Source organism: Argopecten irradians, chromosome 5 (assembly GCF_041381155.1).
Source record: "Argopecten irradians isolate NY chromosome 5, Ai_NY, whole genome shotgun sequence".
NCBI classification, from domain to species: Eukaryota; Metazoa; Mollusca; class Bivalvia; order Pectinida; family Pectinidae; genus Argopecten; species Argopecten irradians.
The window spans coordinates 16,338,583-16,356,181 of NC_091138.1; the positions used below are offsets into that span (position 1 = coordinate 16,338,583).

At 36.4% G+C, this 17,599-nt stretch overlaps 1 protein-coding gene across 1 annotated transcript in view; it reads left to right on the plus strand.

The window, feature by feature from the left end:
• The window catches only part of LOC138323010 (germ cell-less protein-like 1), a 34,732-nt gene that overhangs the window by 9,195 nt on the left and 7,938 nt on the right, over positions 1–17,599 (plus strand). Inside the window, exons 6-12 of the mRNA XM_069267323.1 lie at positions 113–244; positions 877–961; positions 1,443–1,521; positions 2,359–2,514; positions 9,516–9,585; positions 12,485–12,563; positions 13,316–13,461. Of these exons, the coding sequence (XP_069123424.1) occupies positions 113–244; positions 877–961; positions 1,443–1,521; positions 2,359–2,514; positions 9,516–9,585; positions 12,485–12,563; positions 13,316–13,461 (747 nt within the window). The remainder of the gene's footprint in view (positions 1–112; positions 245–876; positions 962–1,442; positions 1,522–2,358; positions 2,515–9,515; positions 9,586–12,484; positions 12,564–13,315; positions 13,462–17,599) is intronic.

The following is a 17,599-nucleotide window of genomic DNA, read 5'->3' on the forward strand; positions in this document are numbered from 1 at the left end:
ATGTTCACAATGTGTGGAGAAAGGTTTTTAATTTACATTTAGATTTATGGAAAGACTTTGTATTTACATTAGCTTTTTTGGGTGTATTTATATATTTTGATTTTCTCCTTAGTGATCGGACAGTATGTTCCTACTACAGTGCCAGTGAGAGATACGGCCTTCAGACCATGGCGGAAGATTGTCATAACTGGCTCTTATCTAACGTCCTCTCCAACGAGAGTCCACATCTCCTACAGGACATCAGGTATGTATACAATACCTCAACAAAAATGTCTTAGGTATATCTTATTATTAGTTTGGAGAATCTTCAGAAACTCAAATGTAACAAAAGGGGAAGTATACAATAACCAGGGTTTTATACATAATGAAATCATTTCTGTTGAAACAGAGTCATTTTAATCTTTGAGTACTCAGATAAAAGTAAATATTTTCATTTTATTCCCAAAATTTGATTTATCAGTAACATTGTTGGATGAAGACTGATCAACTGTTTCAAGAATATGAAAAACATCACTAAAAATTAGGTTGATTATTTTTGTCTCTATTACCTGGTACATGACTGATTCTAAGTTTAAAACTAGAGGAAGATAATCTAGTACGTGTATTAGAACTCTGCTAAGCAAGTCTTATCAACAGGGTCTTGTGGCTGGTCTATCTTGGATGAAAAGTTTTGAGTTATTCAATAAAAATACTGTGGCCAACCTTTTATGTCATTGGAGTGTTCCTTTCAATATTTAACCAAAACACAGTTCACAACTCAAGTTTGTTCATATCAATATCATGTTTAGCTCTTTAGGATACAAATATAACAAGTGTTCTTTGATTTTGGTAACAAGTTTTTGATTTACACATTTTGAAATTTCATGGTTGGAGCAGCACTGAGAAGATGACAGACCTCGTTGCCTCCTCTGATCTGTCTGTGATGCAAGTTGAGATGGATGTTTACACACTGCTGAAAAAGGTAGGTACATTATGTGGTGATATGGCACTGTAACACAGGGTACCTTTATACTGTGTAGGTGAAATGTCTGTTGCTGTTATAGTCTTTCTACATGTGAATTTGTTTTGTTTACTCTCCGGGATCGTGAATTGAATTCAATAGAAATAAAGCGCACAAAAATATTGTGGGACAATGTATCAAGAAATTAGATATATAAACAAAATTTTACAAAAAATTGGTTGCTGTTGTGACCAAGATTCAATATTCAGTAGTTATCAAATAGAGCTCATTCTGTTTATACCGATTGGACCATTCTGTTCAAATGTTGTGAAGAAGTGTGTCTTAACACAATGAACTGCTCTCAATTTTGTTAAATAGTTATATCGACTGACTGAAAAGTATTTTTTGTTGTCATTATTCTTTGAACACTTCAGGAGGTAGCAATGCTTTATTTAAAACACCTATGTTTGAGTATCGTTTTTTTTATACACTTTTGTCACAGTGGATGTTTATTAAACTGAAGCCGTCCTGGTCAGGAAACAACAAAGACCTTTCAACAGACTGTGACAATTTCTTCAGAGGTACGTTTTACCCTTTAAACAGAAAATCAGGAAACAGTATAGGAATTCTCAATTCAATTAATGTAACATTTGTGACAATTTTAAAACACTCATTGATTCTAAATTAGTATCGACTTCTTTGAAATATTTTTAGGTGTTGTGAACATTCTCATTAAAATTATGATGTTAAATGTAAGGATTGTAACATCTCAAACCAAACCAATCTCATACCTTTCCTACATATTGTAAAATTAGTTGTAAACAGTTTCTACAGTTTAGCTCTGACACATGCAAGACTAACTCAATCAAATCAACTCTGTAGACAATTTACACTCAATTAAATATGTTGGTGTTTATAATGAAGTTTAACATATTAAAATACCGATTAGGGAGTATTTTGAAAAAGTTACGGAACATTTTGCCAAAAGGGTGAACTGAAATACAAGTGTACTAAGTCATGTGAAGTTTTCATTTGGAATGACAAACTATTTGGCTGATAGAAACCACTTAAAATTTGTTGATAATACTTTAATTTTCGATGAATTAAATAAGAATCAACTATTTTGAATAGATTTACCTCCCATTGTTAGAAGAATTACTTTTTGTTTACCCTTTGTGTCACTTCACATCCAAGAAGTATCGGACTGTAACAGAGTCAAACAAAGGGAAGTAACTCTGATAGATCAGCATGGAACAGGTTGTACAGAAAATAAATTAATTCCTTGTTATTTTCACTTATCACTTGTTTATTATGATGCAGTCAACTGCCTTTATAGTATTTCCACTTTATAGTTACAGGATTGGTAAATTGTACCATTTAATTTGAAGTTTTTGTTTTTCTGTCATTGATAAATTCAGGGATGAATGATGGCACAGACAAAAAAAAGCCAGCTTTCCTTACAACATCAGATGGGCAGATGTTTCTACGGCCATTTTGTAAACTTCGATGGCACCACCTTTTAACAGACCTTTCTAACCTTAAACTCCTGGAGAGGGACAATATCATAGATCTAGGTAAGTGGTCAGTCCAGACAATATCATAGATCTAAGTAAGTGGTCAGTCCAGACAATATCATAGATCTTAGTAAGTGGTCAGTCCATACTGTGTAACATTTAGCCATTTACATGTAGTATTGGACAGGGACAGTGTCATAGATCTAAGTAAGTGGTTAGTCCATACTGTGTAACATTTAGCCATTTACATGTAGTTTACATGTAGTATTGGACAGAGACAGTGTCATAGCTCTAAGTAAGTGGTCAGTCCATACTGTGTAACATTTAGTCATTTACAGGTATTATTGGACAGAGACAGTGTCATAGCTCTAAGTAAGTGGTCAGTCCATACTGTGTAACATTTAGTCATTTACAGGTAGTATTGGACAGAGACAGTGTCATAGCTCTAAGTAAGTGGTCAGTCCATACTGTGTAACATTTAGCCATTTACAGGTAGTATTGGACAGGGGCCGCGGTGGCCGAGTGGTTAAGATATCCCGACATATTACCACAAGCCCTCCACCTCTGGGATGCGGGTTCGAATCCCATGTGGGGCAGTTGCCAGGTACTGACCGCTGGTCGGTGGTTTTTCTCAGGGTACTCCGGCTTTCCTCCACCAACAAACATGGCACATCCTTACATGACCCTGGCTGTTAATGGGACGTAAAACTAAACAAACCAAATGGACAGGGACAGTGTCATATATGTAAGTAAGTGGTCAGTCCATACTGTGTAACATTTAGTCATTTACAGGTATTATTGGACAGAGACAGTGTCATAGATCTGAGTAAGTGGTTAGTCCATACTGTGTAACATTTAGTCATTTACAGGTATTATTGGAGAGGGACAGTGTCATAGATCTAAGTAAGTGGTCAGTCCATACAGTGTAACATTTAGTCATTTACAGGTATTATTGGAGAGGGACAGTGTCATAGATCTAAGTAAGTGGTCAGTCCATACTGTGTAACATTTAGTCATTTACAGGTATTATTGGAGAGGGGACAGTGTCATAGATCTAAGTAAGTGTTCAGTCCATACTGTGTAACATTTAGTCATTTACAGGTATTATTGGAGAGGGACAGTGTCATAGATCTAAGTAAGTGGTCAGTCCATACAGTGTAACATTTAGTCATTTACAGGTATTATTGGACAGGGACAGTGTCATAGATCTAAGTAAGTGTTCAGTCCATACTGTGTAACATTTAGTCATTTACAGGTATTATTGGAGAGGGACAGTGTCATAGATCTAAGTAAGTGGTCAGTCCATACAGTGTAACATTTAGTCATTTACAGGTATTATTGGAGAGGGACAGTGTCATAGATCTAAGTAAGTGGTCAGTCCATACTGTGTAACAGTATGGACATTTTCAGGTAGTATTGGAGAGGGACAGTGTCATAGATCTTAGTAAGTGGTCAGTCCATACTGTGTAACATTTAGTCATTTACATGTAGTATTGGACAGAGACAGTGTCATAGCTCTAAGTAAGTGGTCAGTCCATACAGTGTAACATTTAGTCATTTACAGGTATTATTGGAGAGGGACAGTGTCATAGATCTAAGTAAGTGGTCAGTCCATACTGTGTAACATTTAGTCATTTACAGGTATTATTGGAGAGGGACAGTGTCATAGATCTAAGTAAGTGGTCAGTCCATACAGTGTAACATTTAGTCATTTACAGGTATTATTGGAGAGGGACAGTGTCATAGATCTAAGTAAGTGGTCAGTCCATACTGTGTAACAGTATGGACATTTTCAGGTAGTATTGGAGAGGGACAGTGTCATAGATCTTAGTAAGTGGTCAGTCCATACTGTGTAACATTGAGTCATTTACAGGTATTATTGGAGAGGGACAGTGTCATAGATCTAAGTAAGTGGTCAGTCCATACTGTGTAACATTTAGTCATTTACAGGTATTATTGGACAGAGACAGTGTCATAGCTCTAAGTAAGTGGTCAGTCCATACAGTGTAACATTTAGTCATTTACATGTAGTATTGGACAGGGACAGTGTCATAGATCTAAGTAAGCGGTCAGTCCATACTGTGTAACATTTAGTCATTTACAGGTATTATTGGAGAGGGACAGTGTCATAGATCTAAGTAAGTGGTCAGTCCATACTGTGTAACATTTAGTCATTTACAGGTATTATTGGAGAGGGACAGTATCATAGATCTAAGTAAGTGGTCAGTCCATACTGTGTAACATTTAGTCATTTACAGGTATTATTGGACAGAGACAGTGTCATAGCTCTAAGTAAGTGGTCAGTCCATACTGTGTAACATTTAGTCATTTACAGGTAGTATTGGACAGAGACAGTGTCATAGCTTTAAGTAAGTGGTCAGTCCATACAGTGTAACATTTAGTCATTTACAGGTACAGTGTAACTTCCCGAAACCGAACCTTCTCAAAACCGATCACCTCTAGAAATCGAACATGGATGTCATATATGGAATTAATTCCTCTTTATTAATAGTAAATAAAACTTCCCAAAACTGATCCCTCCCAATTCCGAATAACAGACCAATTTTGAGATCAGAATAGTCTGATGTAACTAAAATACACTTCTGAAAACCGGCCTTACATGAGCGACACCAATTGATTGCATTGAGGTCTGATCAACAGACCGTGAAATAACCACATACCTGTATCAATAGTTGTCGCATGCCATGTTCTGGGGCATGTATACAGATGGTAAGGCTATAGATATATGTACACGGTAATTACACCAGAGATGGTGGTGTAATTATTTAATCATGTCTATTGTTTAAAGAAGGTCTACCATGTGCACGCGGTTTGTTTACTGTAGGAAAACAAGTAGAGCTAGTAATAAAGAGAAAGTTTCGTATTCAATTTTGAGAGTCTCACATGGGTTATTCATTTACCTATTTAGTTGTCGGATAACATAATTTATCTGTATGAAGAAGCTGAAGTCATGTATTGTTTTAGAAAATGACCATGTCATATAATGACTAGCATCGACTGATCATTATGTAATTAGACCATATTTAAGTTGATTCTTGATGTAACCGGAAGCGATCGGGCGTATGTAGATTAGTGCAGACAAGAACATCCCCAAGAACATTCACGCAACAAAATACGTTTATAAGCAATAGCAAAGTCAAGATTGTTGTAATCCATTCCTTTTAAACGTATGATTCTCTCTTTTGTGATAACATTCACATTAACGATTAATATCGGTCGGTTAAATAACTAATTACACTAGGGATACAAGCAGTACAGTACAGTATAGTGTAGAAAACAACTTTTGATCGATTAAAGCCCCATTATGTTTTGGGGTGAAAAAATATCGTCATAAAGTACCAAACTTTGCTGAATTGTAGAGCATATATCCTTATGAAAATATCCGCTAATAAAAAATGGCCAACATTTCCATGTTTTTAAAAAACAATAGAAAACCCCTCTTCGGAGAGGGGGAAATCCGTAGTTCCGCCCCAGAGCTAAAACAATCTAGTACGCATGCGTAGGCACACAAAAAGTGGAATTTCCCTAACAAACTTCAACACTCGCCAAATACGTGTCAGCGAACACACATGGGTCCGTTCTTTACCACGTGCACGTTCCTTCAAACAATGACAATTTAGCGGTCAAGTTGCATTGCTCGATCGCGATCGGCTGCACGTTACGAACCCATGCATTCCACGCGTGGACTTACAAATACATGTTGTACATGCATGTATTTACATGTAGTTTCTATATAAACATACATAGGCTAAAACTATTCAAAAAGTGTAAAGCAAGCAATTAACAAAATTATAATTACAATGGTATTTGCTGATCTTATGTATTTTGTAATAAAGATTTATAGATGCCTATAGGGTCTAATCTAGCTTTATTGAAATGTACATCGAAACCGAACACACGTTTGTGTACCATGTGTACATCGAAACCGAACACACGTACGTTTGTGTTACCTGATGAGGCCTCCCACGGGGTGACTCGCCAAACTAGTAAACAAATGAAAGTAAACACAAACACGCCATGTCGTTTCCTGCTATATAGATATTACACTTTGTTTCTTTTTATAATAATACAGCGATGTATTCATACATACATACGAAGTCTGGAAAGCCTACATGTTCTACTCCATCGAAGACCGATCGCGAACATGAAACTTAGACCAGTGTTTGAGACAACAGGGTCAACGACGATATCGGCATTATCGGATATATCAATGACAAGTGATCATGATCATGAATTACTAATTGAGTACAATCCACATTGTAGCATAAGATCATTATTATGAACTTTGTAATTACTACATACAAAACATATATACATAATATACGTTTATGCTACATGTAAAGATACATGTATATGAACCACAGGTGTTTGGCTCTATAGACTTTTTTTTTCTCTCTCTCTATATATATACATGTACAAATGTATATGTAATACTGTGTCAATATATAAAGAGAGAAAAATGTCTATAGAGCCAAACACCAGTGCATGAACCACATATGTACGCCAATGTGATTCATTTTTATCTCATAATTCATTGCATGCACGGGACAGGAAAAGGAATGCATGTACAAAATGTAGAATAGTTTGGTTTAATTGAATAGTACTAATTAAGAAATGGAGTATAAAAACAGTCCGTTAATGATTTCTATACAGTTCATCAAGCGAAGAAGATCTGGTGGAAAAGTACCAAAAAAGCTAAAGAAAACCTGGATCAGTCCTTCATTAAAAGAAGAGAAAATGGGAAAAATATCCGTTTTAGTAAGACTGGTAAAGTCCTAGCAGGCATCACGAACTTATTTTTTCTCACATATTTTATTTAGCGCATAAACTTTTAGACTTGCTCCATAAATCGAACTTTTCCTATGAAAACAAATGGGCTGAATGCTAATAAACATAATTCACGTTCAGCGTAAAATGGAATGCACACTCGTGAAATTAGAGAAATTTCAGTTTCAATTCCCTTTTCCTTTTTACTACGTACATGTAAGAATTACGTACCGACGGCAAATGATAATCCACCAGGTAGTATCAAGGGTCAAAATAATATATGTTGTATCTTTTTAATGATGAAACTCCAATAGTCTGACAATATTTATATCCCCTTAGTTCACTCTAATACTGACGTTTGTACTAATATAAATGCGAGTCTTTGATTAGTTTAATTCGCTCCGTGTACATAAAATTGTAGGACTATATTTAAAAATGCCCATACGATAATTAAGACTCATGCACCTGGTAATCACTAGTTGATGTATATACACGCATACTCTGATGAAATGTATAATGATCCTTTTCTAAATGCACGAAACGTAATCGAGAAACATTTAATCAGTTAATTATACAGAAATGAAATCTCGACAGGAATCGGTATATAGCCGCCCCCCCCCCCCCACCCGGTTGGAATATATACCAGAAAAAGTTTACATGTATTATTGATAACAAGAATAAAGGAGGTAATAGCAACGGTATATATATGTCAATTAAGGCTTGATCCTAACATATCTGTTGGGTACATGAATACTGAGAATATATATATATATATAGATGTAATATACGATATGTATACATATATTTACAAATAACGTATACATATAGTAACCGTGTTGATCATAAGCAAAGTAATATAATACAGACATGTCTCAACATACAGATTGATGTATCTCGACTAGCGTCGATTCCAGTGATCTTTCATCTATATGTACATGCATGTACTATCAGATATTTCATAGACGAATATCGTTATAAAATATCCAAAGAATAAATAGAAAGCAGTTTTATAATACATGTATATAGTAAGCTATTAGTCCACCTCTTTACGTATGTTCTAAGTATTTAGATATACTGTGCTCTCCTTACTCTCAAATTATGAATAGATTAGTAGTATCATAGTATTTATTTATCTATATATAGTTTTGGATTAATACTGTATTTATCTCAAATTATTACACGAGAGGAAAGAAAATCAACCGATCATCACCAAAATTGACACGGCCACGTGTTTATATTTATACGATAAAATACCCCATATGGTGCCCCATGTATGCATTTCACTATTTACATCCACTATTTTTCGATTAATACGTATTTTGTATTAAGCTTTATATAAACTATATGTAACCTTTGACAGGACACATTTATAATCTGTGAAATCTAATATGTATCATATACTAAAACAATTATAGAACATGGTATTGCTCACCGTTTCCTCAAAACTGCCCTCTGTCTCGGCCATGCTTGTTTTGTTTACTATATCCGGGTATCGAACATATACGTATACACGAGGTATTTTTAACTATGCAAATCAACCCGTTCTATTTTAAGAATTCTTTACTAATTGATTATTGCGTAATTATCTTCATTGGAAAGAAACCAAATGAAGAACCTTCCATAAGGGATGTTAATGTATATTTTAGCAAAGTTTGGTGAAAGCATAATGGGACTTTAAATCCGGATCGTAATGATTCATATTTGGTTCACTTCTCCAAACCGAACCCTCTCTAAACCGACCGAAATTCTATGCAATGACTATGATCGGTTTAGGGAAGTTCCACTGTAGTATTCTAGTAAGTGGTCAATCCATACAGTGTAACAATATTTGGTCACCAACAGCAAATTATTTTGCTGTAGCTGTGCCCAGTTTCATGAACATTCCATAGCTTTGAGGAATTCCTTAACTTGAAATTTTCCATAGGAACCAGTTAATGAATGACCTTAAAGAGAGTTATAAGCAGAAAATCATGACTGATTATTTGTATATAATATATCTCTAGGCCAACCTTTAGTATTCTGCTATTAAGTCTCCAAAATCAAAATATTAACATTAAATTTTAAAGATAAAATCAAACTTAAAAGTATTCTATTTTTGAATTTTGATTTGAGATTACATAATGTATATTAAATTATATCAGCATTTTTATTAAGTGTATTAAAAATCATATTTATTTTCATGATTTTTTATGAGTTTAAATAATATGAAGAAGGGCAGTAAGGAAGTCTATTGTTTTGAGCATTATTCTTTTTGTCCTAAATTTGATTTGCAGATTGGATAAGGTGTGGTTATGAACATCACTGGCGGGAAATGTTGAGGTTGGAACAAGGACAATATTCAGGGTAAATCTATTGTTATATCAGTAGTTAGGGCAGTCGGGTGTACAGAGACAAGATACAGGGTAAATCTATTGTTATATCAGTAGTTAAGGCAGTCAGGTGTACAGGGACAAGATTCAGAGTAAATCTATTGTTATATCAGTAGTTAGGGCAGTCAGGTGTACAGAGACAAGATACAGGGTAAATCTATTGTTACAGAGACCGGACAGAAGTATTCGGACAAAATGGCCGCCGTAACGTCATGTGTACATCTCGCTAGGAAAATAAAACTCTTTATAAAAAATATATGTGCTTTGATACTGACCTAATATTTGGTGATCTGACCCTTGGACTTTCGTTCTTCCTTCAGACGATCGGGAATCGATTGGTATAAACCTTGAATGTATTCTACATCAATGCCTTGCCAGATGATTTGTATTGCGTCAAAAAGTTCTGTTTGATTAGTGATGTTGTTGACCACTGTTTTTAGTCGTATTTTAAGTTTTAACCACACATTTTCGATGATATTTAAATCAGGACTTTGTGGGGGCCATTCTAAAACGGGAATACCATGGTTTGTAAAATATTCAGACACAACACGAGCCTTGTGAACCGGAGCATTGTCCTGTTGAAAAATGTAGTTTTGGTTTGCGAAGTGTCTCGCTAAAACTGGCCACAAATTCTCTTCCAAAATTTCAATATATTTTAGTGAATTGATGGTTCCATTTACACTGCAAACAGTACCAACTCCATGATGGGTAATACACCCCCAAATCATCACGGAAAGTTTCCGGTGTGACCGCGGACAGATGCAGGCTGGCCGGTATGCCTCGTCTTTTCGCCTCCATATAAAAATTCTGTTGTCATTACCGATCACGATTTGACTTTCATCAGAAAAAATAACATCTTTCCAATAGTTTTCTACAGTCAGATTTCTTTTATCAAAGCAAAATGTCACACGTTTCCTCAAATTGACTTCACGCACGACCATGGTTTTCTTCACTACCCTTCTACGGTATCCCTGATTTTTTAAATTCCGGTCAATCGTTTTACTACTAACCTGTACATCATTTACAGTGTTCCTGTAGTCATTTAATTCGGCTGTTACTTCATCCAACGTTTTTCTCCTATTTCCGCGCACAACTTTTAAGAGCCTTCTCTGGTCCCGATCTGTCAAATATGGCGCCCTTCCACATCGATGTGTATTTTCAATGTTTCCTCGTCTCACATATCGTTTCCAAATATCAGAAATTGTAGATTTTGGTATGCTTAACCTATCTGCAACAATTGTTTGTTTTATCCCACCTTCTATCATCGCTACGACCGCTTTTCTTAAGCCTGATGTCACTTCTTTACCACGACGACCCATGTTATTTCCGTGAATTCCTGCGATTCCGTCAGCAGACGACGTAATTTATTTTTACCGCCACAACATTACGCATGACGTCATCTTTCCGATGACGTATACGATGACGCGAACCAAGCCGCCAAACTGGATTTATTCCGATTTTGACGCGCGGCGCGAAATTTAGCGGTATATATCACGACTCGTTTGTCCGAATACTTCTGTCCGGTCTCTGTATATCAGTAGTTAGGGCAGTCAGGTGTACAGAGACAAGATTCAGAGTAAATCTATTGTTATATCAGTAGTTAGGGCAGTCAGGTGTACAGAGACAAGATACAGGGTAAATCTATTGTTATATCAGTAGTTAGGGCAGTCAGGTGTACAGAGACAAGATACAGGGTAAATCTATTGTTATATCAGTAGTTAGGGCAGTCAGGTGTACAGAGACAAGATACAGGGTAAATCTATTGTTATATCAGTAGTTAGGGCAGTCAGGTGTAAAGAGACAAGATTCAGAGTAAATCTATTGTTATATCAGTAGTTAGGGCAGTCAGGTGTACAGAGACAAGATTCAGGGTAAATCTATTGTTATATCAGTAGTTAGGGCAGTCAGGTGTACAGAGACAAGATTCAGGGTAAATCTATTGTTATATCAGTAGTTAGGGCAGTCAGGTGTACAGAGACAAGATTCAGAGTAAATCTATTGTTATATCAGTAGTTAGGGCAGTCAGGTGTACAGAGACAAGATTCAGGGTAAATCTATTGTTATATCAGTAGTTAGGGCAGTCAGGTGTACAGAGACAAGATACAGGGTAAATCTATTGTTATATCAGTAGTTAGGGCAGTCAGGTGTAAAGAGACAAGATACAGGGTAAATCTATTGTTATATCAGTAGTTAGGGCAGTCGTTATCAGTAGTTAGGGCAGTCAGGTGTACAGAGACAAGATACAGGGTAAATCTATTGTTATATCAGTAGTTAGGGCAGTCAGGTGTACAGAGACAAGATACAGGGTAAATCTATTGTTAGGGCAGTCAGGTGTACAGATCTAGAGACAAGATTCAGGATAAGTGTCTAATTATGATATTAAGGTTACCAGGTATTTTATGTATAAAGCAAAGGACAGAAAGAAATTATATATCATTATACCTCACTCTCATTTAGAATGTTCTGATTGGATTAGCTTGATCAAATGATATTGAATAAGTAAGATATTTCACCAGAATTAAAAGGTGAGCGGATTATCTCCAGGGAAATAACTCCTGAGGGAGATAGCTCCTTAGAAGCTCCACAGGTGCATAAGGTGACCAGAAGTAGAAATTGTCTGCAACTGGATGTATCTACCACGAAGGGCCATTATTGAATATTGTAAATTTGTGCATATTCTGTACAAAAATTTCTTAATTTGAATTTGTAAAGAAATGGTCAATGTTGTGATATACAAATATAGTTGTAGTATAATGATCAGCCTAATCACACATCCTAACTCGACTAATGAGTGTCAGGCTTGTTTACAGTTGTTTAATCCTCCTTATGATGATCAACACAAACACCTTACTAGATGATATTTTGTGTTACAGACCAGAAGAAATCCCTGATCAGGCTATATTTGATTGTGTTTCTCTGCGATGTGGAAGGGTATTGAAATCAGATCAAGAGGTACAGTATAGTTGTTAATTGCTGGGTATTGAAGGATTACCTTTTACATTTGTGTATGAAGATGCCATATCATTTATACTTACAGAGATTATTGACTTAAACTGTTCAGATATTATATTTGATTGTTGAAGATATTGGTACCTTATAGCTATCACTATTGTAGTTTTGTACAAAGAAGCTACCTTTATATTCCACAACTGGCCAGGATAAAATTTTGTAAAATTTGACAGATGAACATGAAATTTCATAAATACATTACTGTAAAGCACTGTCAACTGTATTTCAACAAGCAGCCATATTAATGTAATTAGATACCATTAGTTACATGTACATAGTTACGTAAGAATCTCTTTTTGTGGTGTAATATACCATAAGCTGTGATTCTGTATTCTCCAACATTTCCCTAATTGGCTAATTGAGCGATGCCATAATTTTGAGCAAAAGTTTTTGCTTTGTTACACATAGTCTGGACAAATCAACAACAACACTCAATATTTCCTAGTAACCAAATAAATCCATAATTAAGTTTTTAAAAAAGTCATCATAATATATTCATGTAAATTTTACGTAACAGATTTCGCATCTATCAGTTTAGCATAGACATTCTGCATTTAGTGAAAATAAGTCTTGTAATAATGCCATTCTAAACACCAAAATATGGGCCGCACTACTGTTTTTGATGTATGAATTTACCCATCATGTCTAATTTCCATTCCCTGATAAATAATCAACATGTGGTGTTTGGTTGACAGTACTGCTGGAGGTGGGTTGGATATAACTACGGTGTAGATCTCCTGGTGACTTTCATGAACAACGTCATCAGCCTAAAGCGTAACACCCACAGTCAATCATGTCCACATGCTGTAACCTTACAGAAACTACGGCATGTTATATACAGGTGAGTATCAGGGGGTCAAAGGTATGTTATATACAGGTGAGTATCAGGGGTCACAGGTATCATATATACAGGTGAGTATCAGGGGTCACAGGTATGTTATACAGGTGAGTAGCAGGGGATCACAGGTGTGTTATATACAGGTGAGTAGCAGGGCTCAAAGGTATGTTAAATACAGGTGAGTATCAGGGGGTCACAGATATGTTGTATACAGGTGAGTATCAGGGGTCACAGGTATGTTATATACAGGTGAGTATCAGGGGTCACAGGTATGTTATACAGGTGAGTAGCAGGGGATCACAGGTGTGTTATATACAGGTGAGTAGCAGGGCTCAAAGGTATGTTAAATACAGGTGAGTATCAGGGGGTCACAGATATGTTGTATACAGGTGAGTATCAGGGGTCACAGGAATGTTATATACAGGTGAATATCAGGGATCACATGAATGTTATATACAGGTGAGTATCAGGGGTCACAGGTATGTTATATACAGGTGAGTATCAGGGGTCACAGGTATGTTATATACAGGTGAGTATCAGGGGTCACAGTATGTTATATACAGGTGAGTATCAGGGGTCACAGGTATGTTTATATACAGGTGAGTATCAGGGGTCACATGTATGTTATATACAGGTGAGTATCAGGGGTCACAGGTATGTTATATACAGGTGAGTATCAGGGGGTCACATGTATGTTATATACAGGTGAGTATCAGGGGTCACAGGTATGTTATATACAGGTGAGTATCAGGGGTTCACAGGTATTTTATATACAGGTGAGTATCAGGGGTCACAGGTATGTTATATACATTTGAGTATCAGGGTTCACAGGTATGTTATATACAGGTGAGTATCAGGGGTCACAGGTATGTTATATACAGGTGAGTATCACGAGGTCACAGGTATGTTATATACATTTGAGTATCAGGGGTCACAGGTATGTTTATATACAGGTATGGCATCATTGTATTAAGGGGTCACAGGTATGTTATATACAGGTGAGTTATCAGTATGGCATCATTGTATTAGGGGGTCACATGTATGTTATATACATTTGAGTATCAGGGGTCACAGGTATGTTATATACAGGTATGGCATCATTGTATTAAGGGGTCACAGGTATGTTATATACAGGTGAGTTATCAGTATGGCATCATTGTATTAGGGGGTCACATGTATGTTATTTATACAGGTTGATATCATTGATTAGGGGTCACAGGTATGTTATATACAGGTGAGTTATCAGTATGGCATCATTGTATTAGGGGTCACAGGTATGTTATATACAGGTGAGTTATCAGTATGGCATCATTGTATTAAGGGTCACAGGTATGTTATATACAGGTGAGTTATCAGTATGGCTTCTTGTATCACAGGTATGTTATATACAGGTGAGTATCACGAGGTCACAGGTATGTTATATACATTTGAGTATCAGGGTCACAGGTATGTTATATACAGGTATGGCATCATTGTATTAAGGGGTCACAGGTATGTTATATACAGGTGAGTTATCAGTATGGCATCATTGTATTAGGGGGTCACATGTATGTTATATACATTTGAGTATCAGGGGTCACAGGTATGTTATATACAGGTATGGCATCATTGTATTAAGGGGTCACAGGTATGTTATATACAGGTGAGTTATCAGTATGGCATCATTGTATTAGGGGGTCACATGTATGTTATATACATTTGAGTATCAGGGGTCACAGGTATGTTATATACAGGTATGGCATCATTGTATTAAGGGGTCACAGGTATGTTATATACAGGTGAGTTATCAGTATGGCATCATTGTATTAAGGGGTCACAGGTATGTTATATACAGGTGAGTTATCAGTATGGCATCATTGTATTAAGGGGTCACAGGTATGTTATATACAGGTGAGTTATCAGTATGGCATCATTGTATTAAGGGGTCACAGGTATGTTATATACAGGTGAGTTATCAGTATGGCATCATTGTATTAAGGGGTCACAGGTATGTTATATACAGGTGAGTTATCAGTATGGCATCATTGTATTAAGGGGTCACAGGTATGTTATATACAGGTGAGTTATCAGTATGGCATCATTGTATTAAGGGGTCACAGGTATGTTATATACAGGTGAGTTATCAGTATGGCATCATTGTATTAAGGGGTCACAGGTATGTTATATACAGGTGAGTATCAGGAGTCACAGGTATGTTATATACAGGTGAGTTATCAGTATGGCATCATTGTATTAAGGGGTCACAGGTATGTTATATACAGGTGAGTATCAGGAGTCACAGGTATGTTATATACAGGTGAGTTATCAGTATGGCATCATTGTATTAAGGGGTCACAGGTATGTTATATACAGGTGAGTTATCAGTATGGCATCATTGTATTAAGGGGTCACAGGTATGTTATATACAGGTGAGTATCAGGAGTCACAGGTATGTTATATACAGGTATGGCATCATTGTATTAAGGGGTCACAGGTATGTTATATACAGGTGAGTTATCAGTATGGCATCATTGTATTAAGGGGTCACAGGTATGTTATATACAGGTGAGTTATCAGTATGGCATCATTGTATTAAGGGGTCACAGGTATGTTATATACAGGTGAGTATCAGGGGTCACAGGTATGTTATATACAGGTATGGCATCATTGTATTAAGGGGTCACAGGTATGTTATATACAGGTGAGTTATCAGTATGGCATCATTGTATTAAGGGGTCACAGGTATGTTATATACAGGTGAGTATCAGGAGTCACAGGTATGTTATATACAGGTATGGCATCATTGTATTAAGGGGTCACAGGTATGTTATATACAGGTGAGTTATCAGTATGGCATCATTGTATTAGGGGGTCACAGGTATGTTATATACAGGTGAGTATCAGGGGTCACAGGTATGTTATATACAGGTATGGCATCATTGTATTAAGGGGTCACAGGTATGTTATATACAGGTGAGTTATCAGTATGGCATCATTGTATTAGGGGGTCACAGGTATGTTATATACAGGTGAGTATCAGGGGTCACAGGTATGTTATATACAGGTATGGCATCATTGTATTAAGGGGTCACAGGTATGTTATATACAGGTGAGTTATCAGTATGGCATCATTGTATTAAGGGGTCAAAGGTATGTTAAATACAGGTGAGTATCAGGGGGTCACAGATATGTTGTATACAGGTGAGTATCAGGGGTCACAGGAATGTTATATACAGGTGAATATCAGGGATCACATGAATGTTATATACAGGTGAATATCAGGGGTCACAGGTATGTTATATACAGGTGAGTATCAGGGGTCACAGGTATGTTATATACAGGTGAGTATCAGGGGTCACAGGTATGTTATATACAGGTGAGTATCAGGGGTCACAGGTATGTTATATACAGGTGAGTATCAGGGGGTCACATGTATGTTATATACAGGTGAGTATCAGGGGTCACAGGTATGTTATATACAGGTGAGTATCAGGGGGTCACATGTATGTTATATACAGGTGAATATCAGGGGTCACAGGTATGTTATATACAGGTGAGTATCAGGGGGTCACATGTATGTTATATACAGGTGAGTATCAGGGTTCACAGGTATGTTATATACATTTGAGTATCAGGGTTCACAGGTATTTTATATACAGGTGAGTATCAGAGTTCACAGGTATGTTATATACAGGTGAGTATCAGGGGATCACAGGTATGTTATATACAGGTGAGTATCACGAGGTCACAGGTATGTTATATACATTTGAGTATCAGGGGTCACAGGTATGTTATATACAGGTATGGCATGATTGTATTAAGGGGTCACAGGTATGTTATATACAGGTGAGTTATCAGTATGGCATCATTGTATTAGGGGGTCACATGTATGTTATATACATTTGAGTATCAGGGGTCACAGGTATGTTATATACAGTTATCAGTATGGCATCATTGTATTAAGGGGTCACCGGTATGTTATATACAGGTGAGTTATCAGTATGGCATCATTGTATTAGGGGGTCACATGTATGTTATATACATTTGAGTATCAGGGGTCACAGGTATGTTATATACAGGTATGGCATCATTGTATTAGGGGGTCACAGGTATGTTATATACAGGTGAGTTATCAGTATGGCATCATTGTATTAAGGGGTCA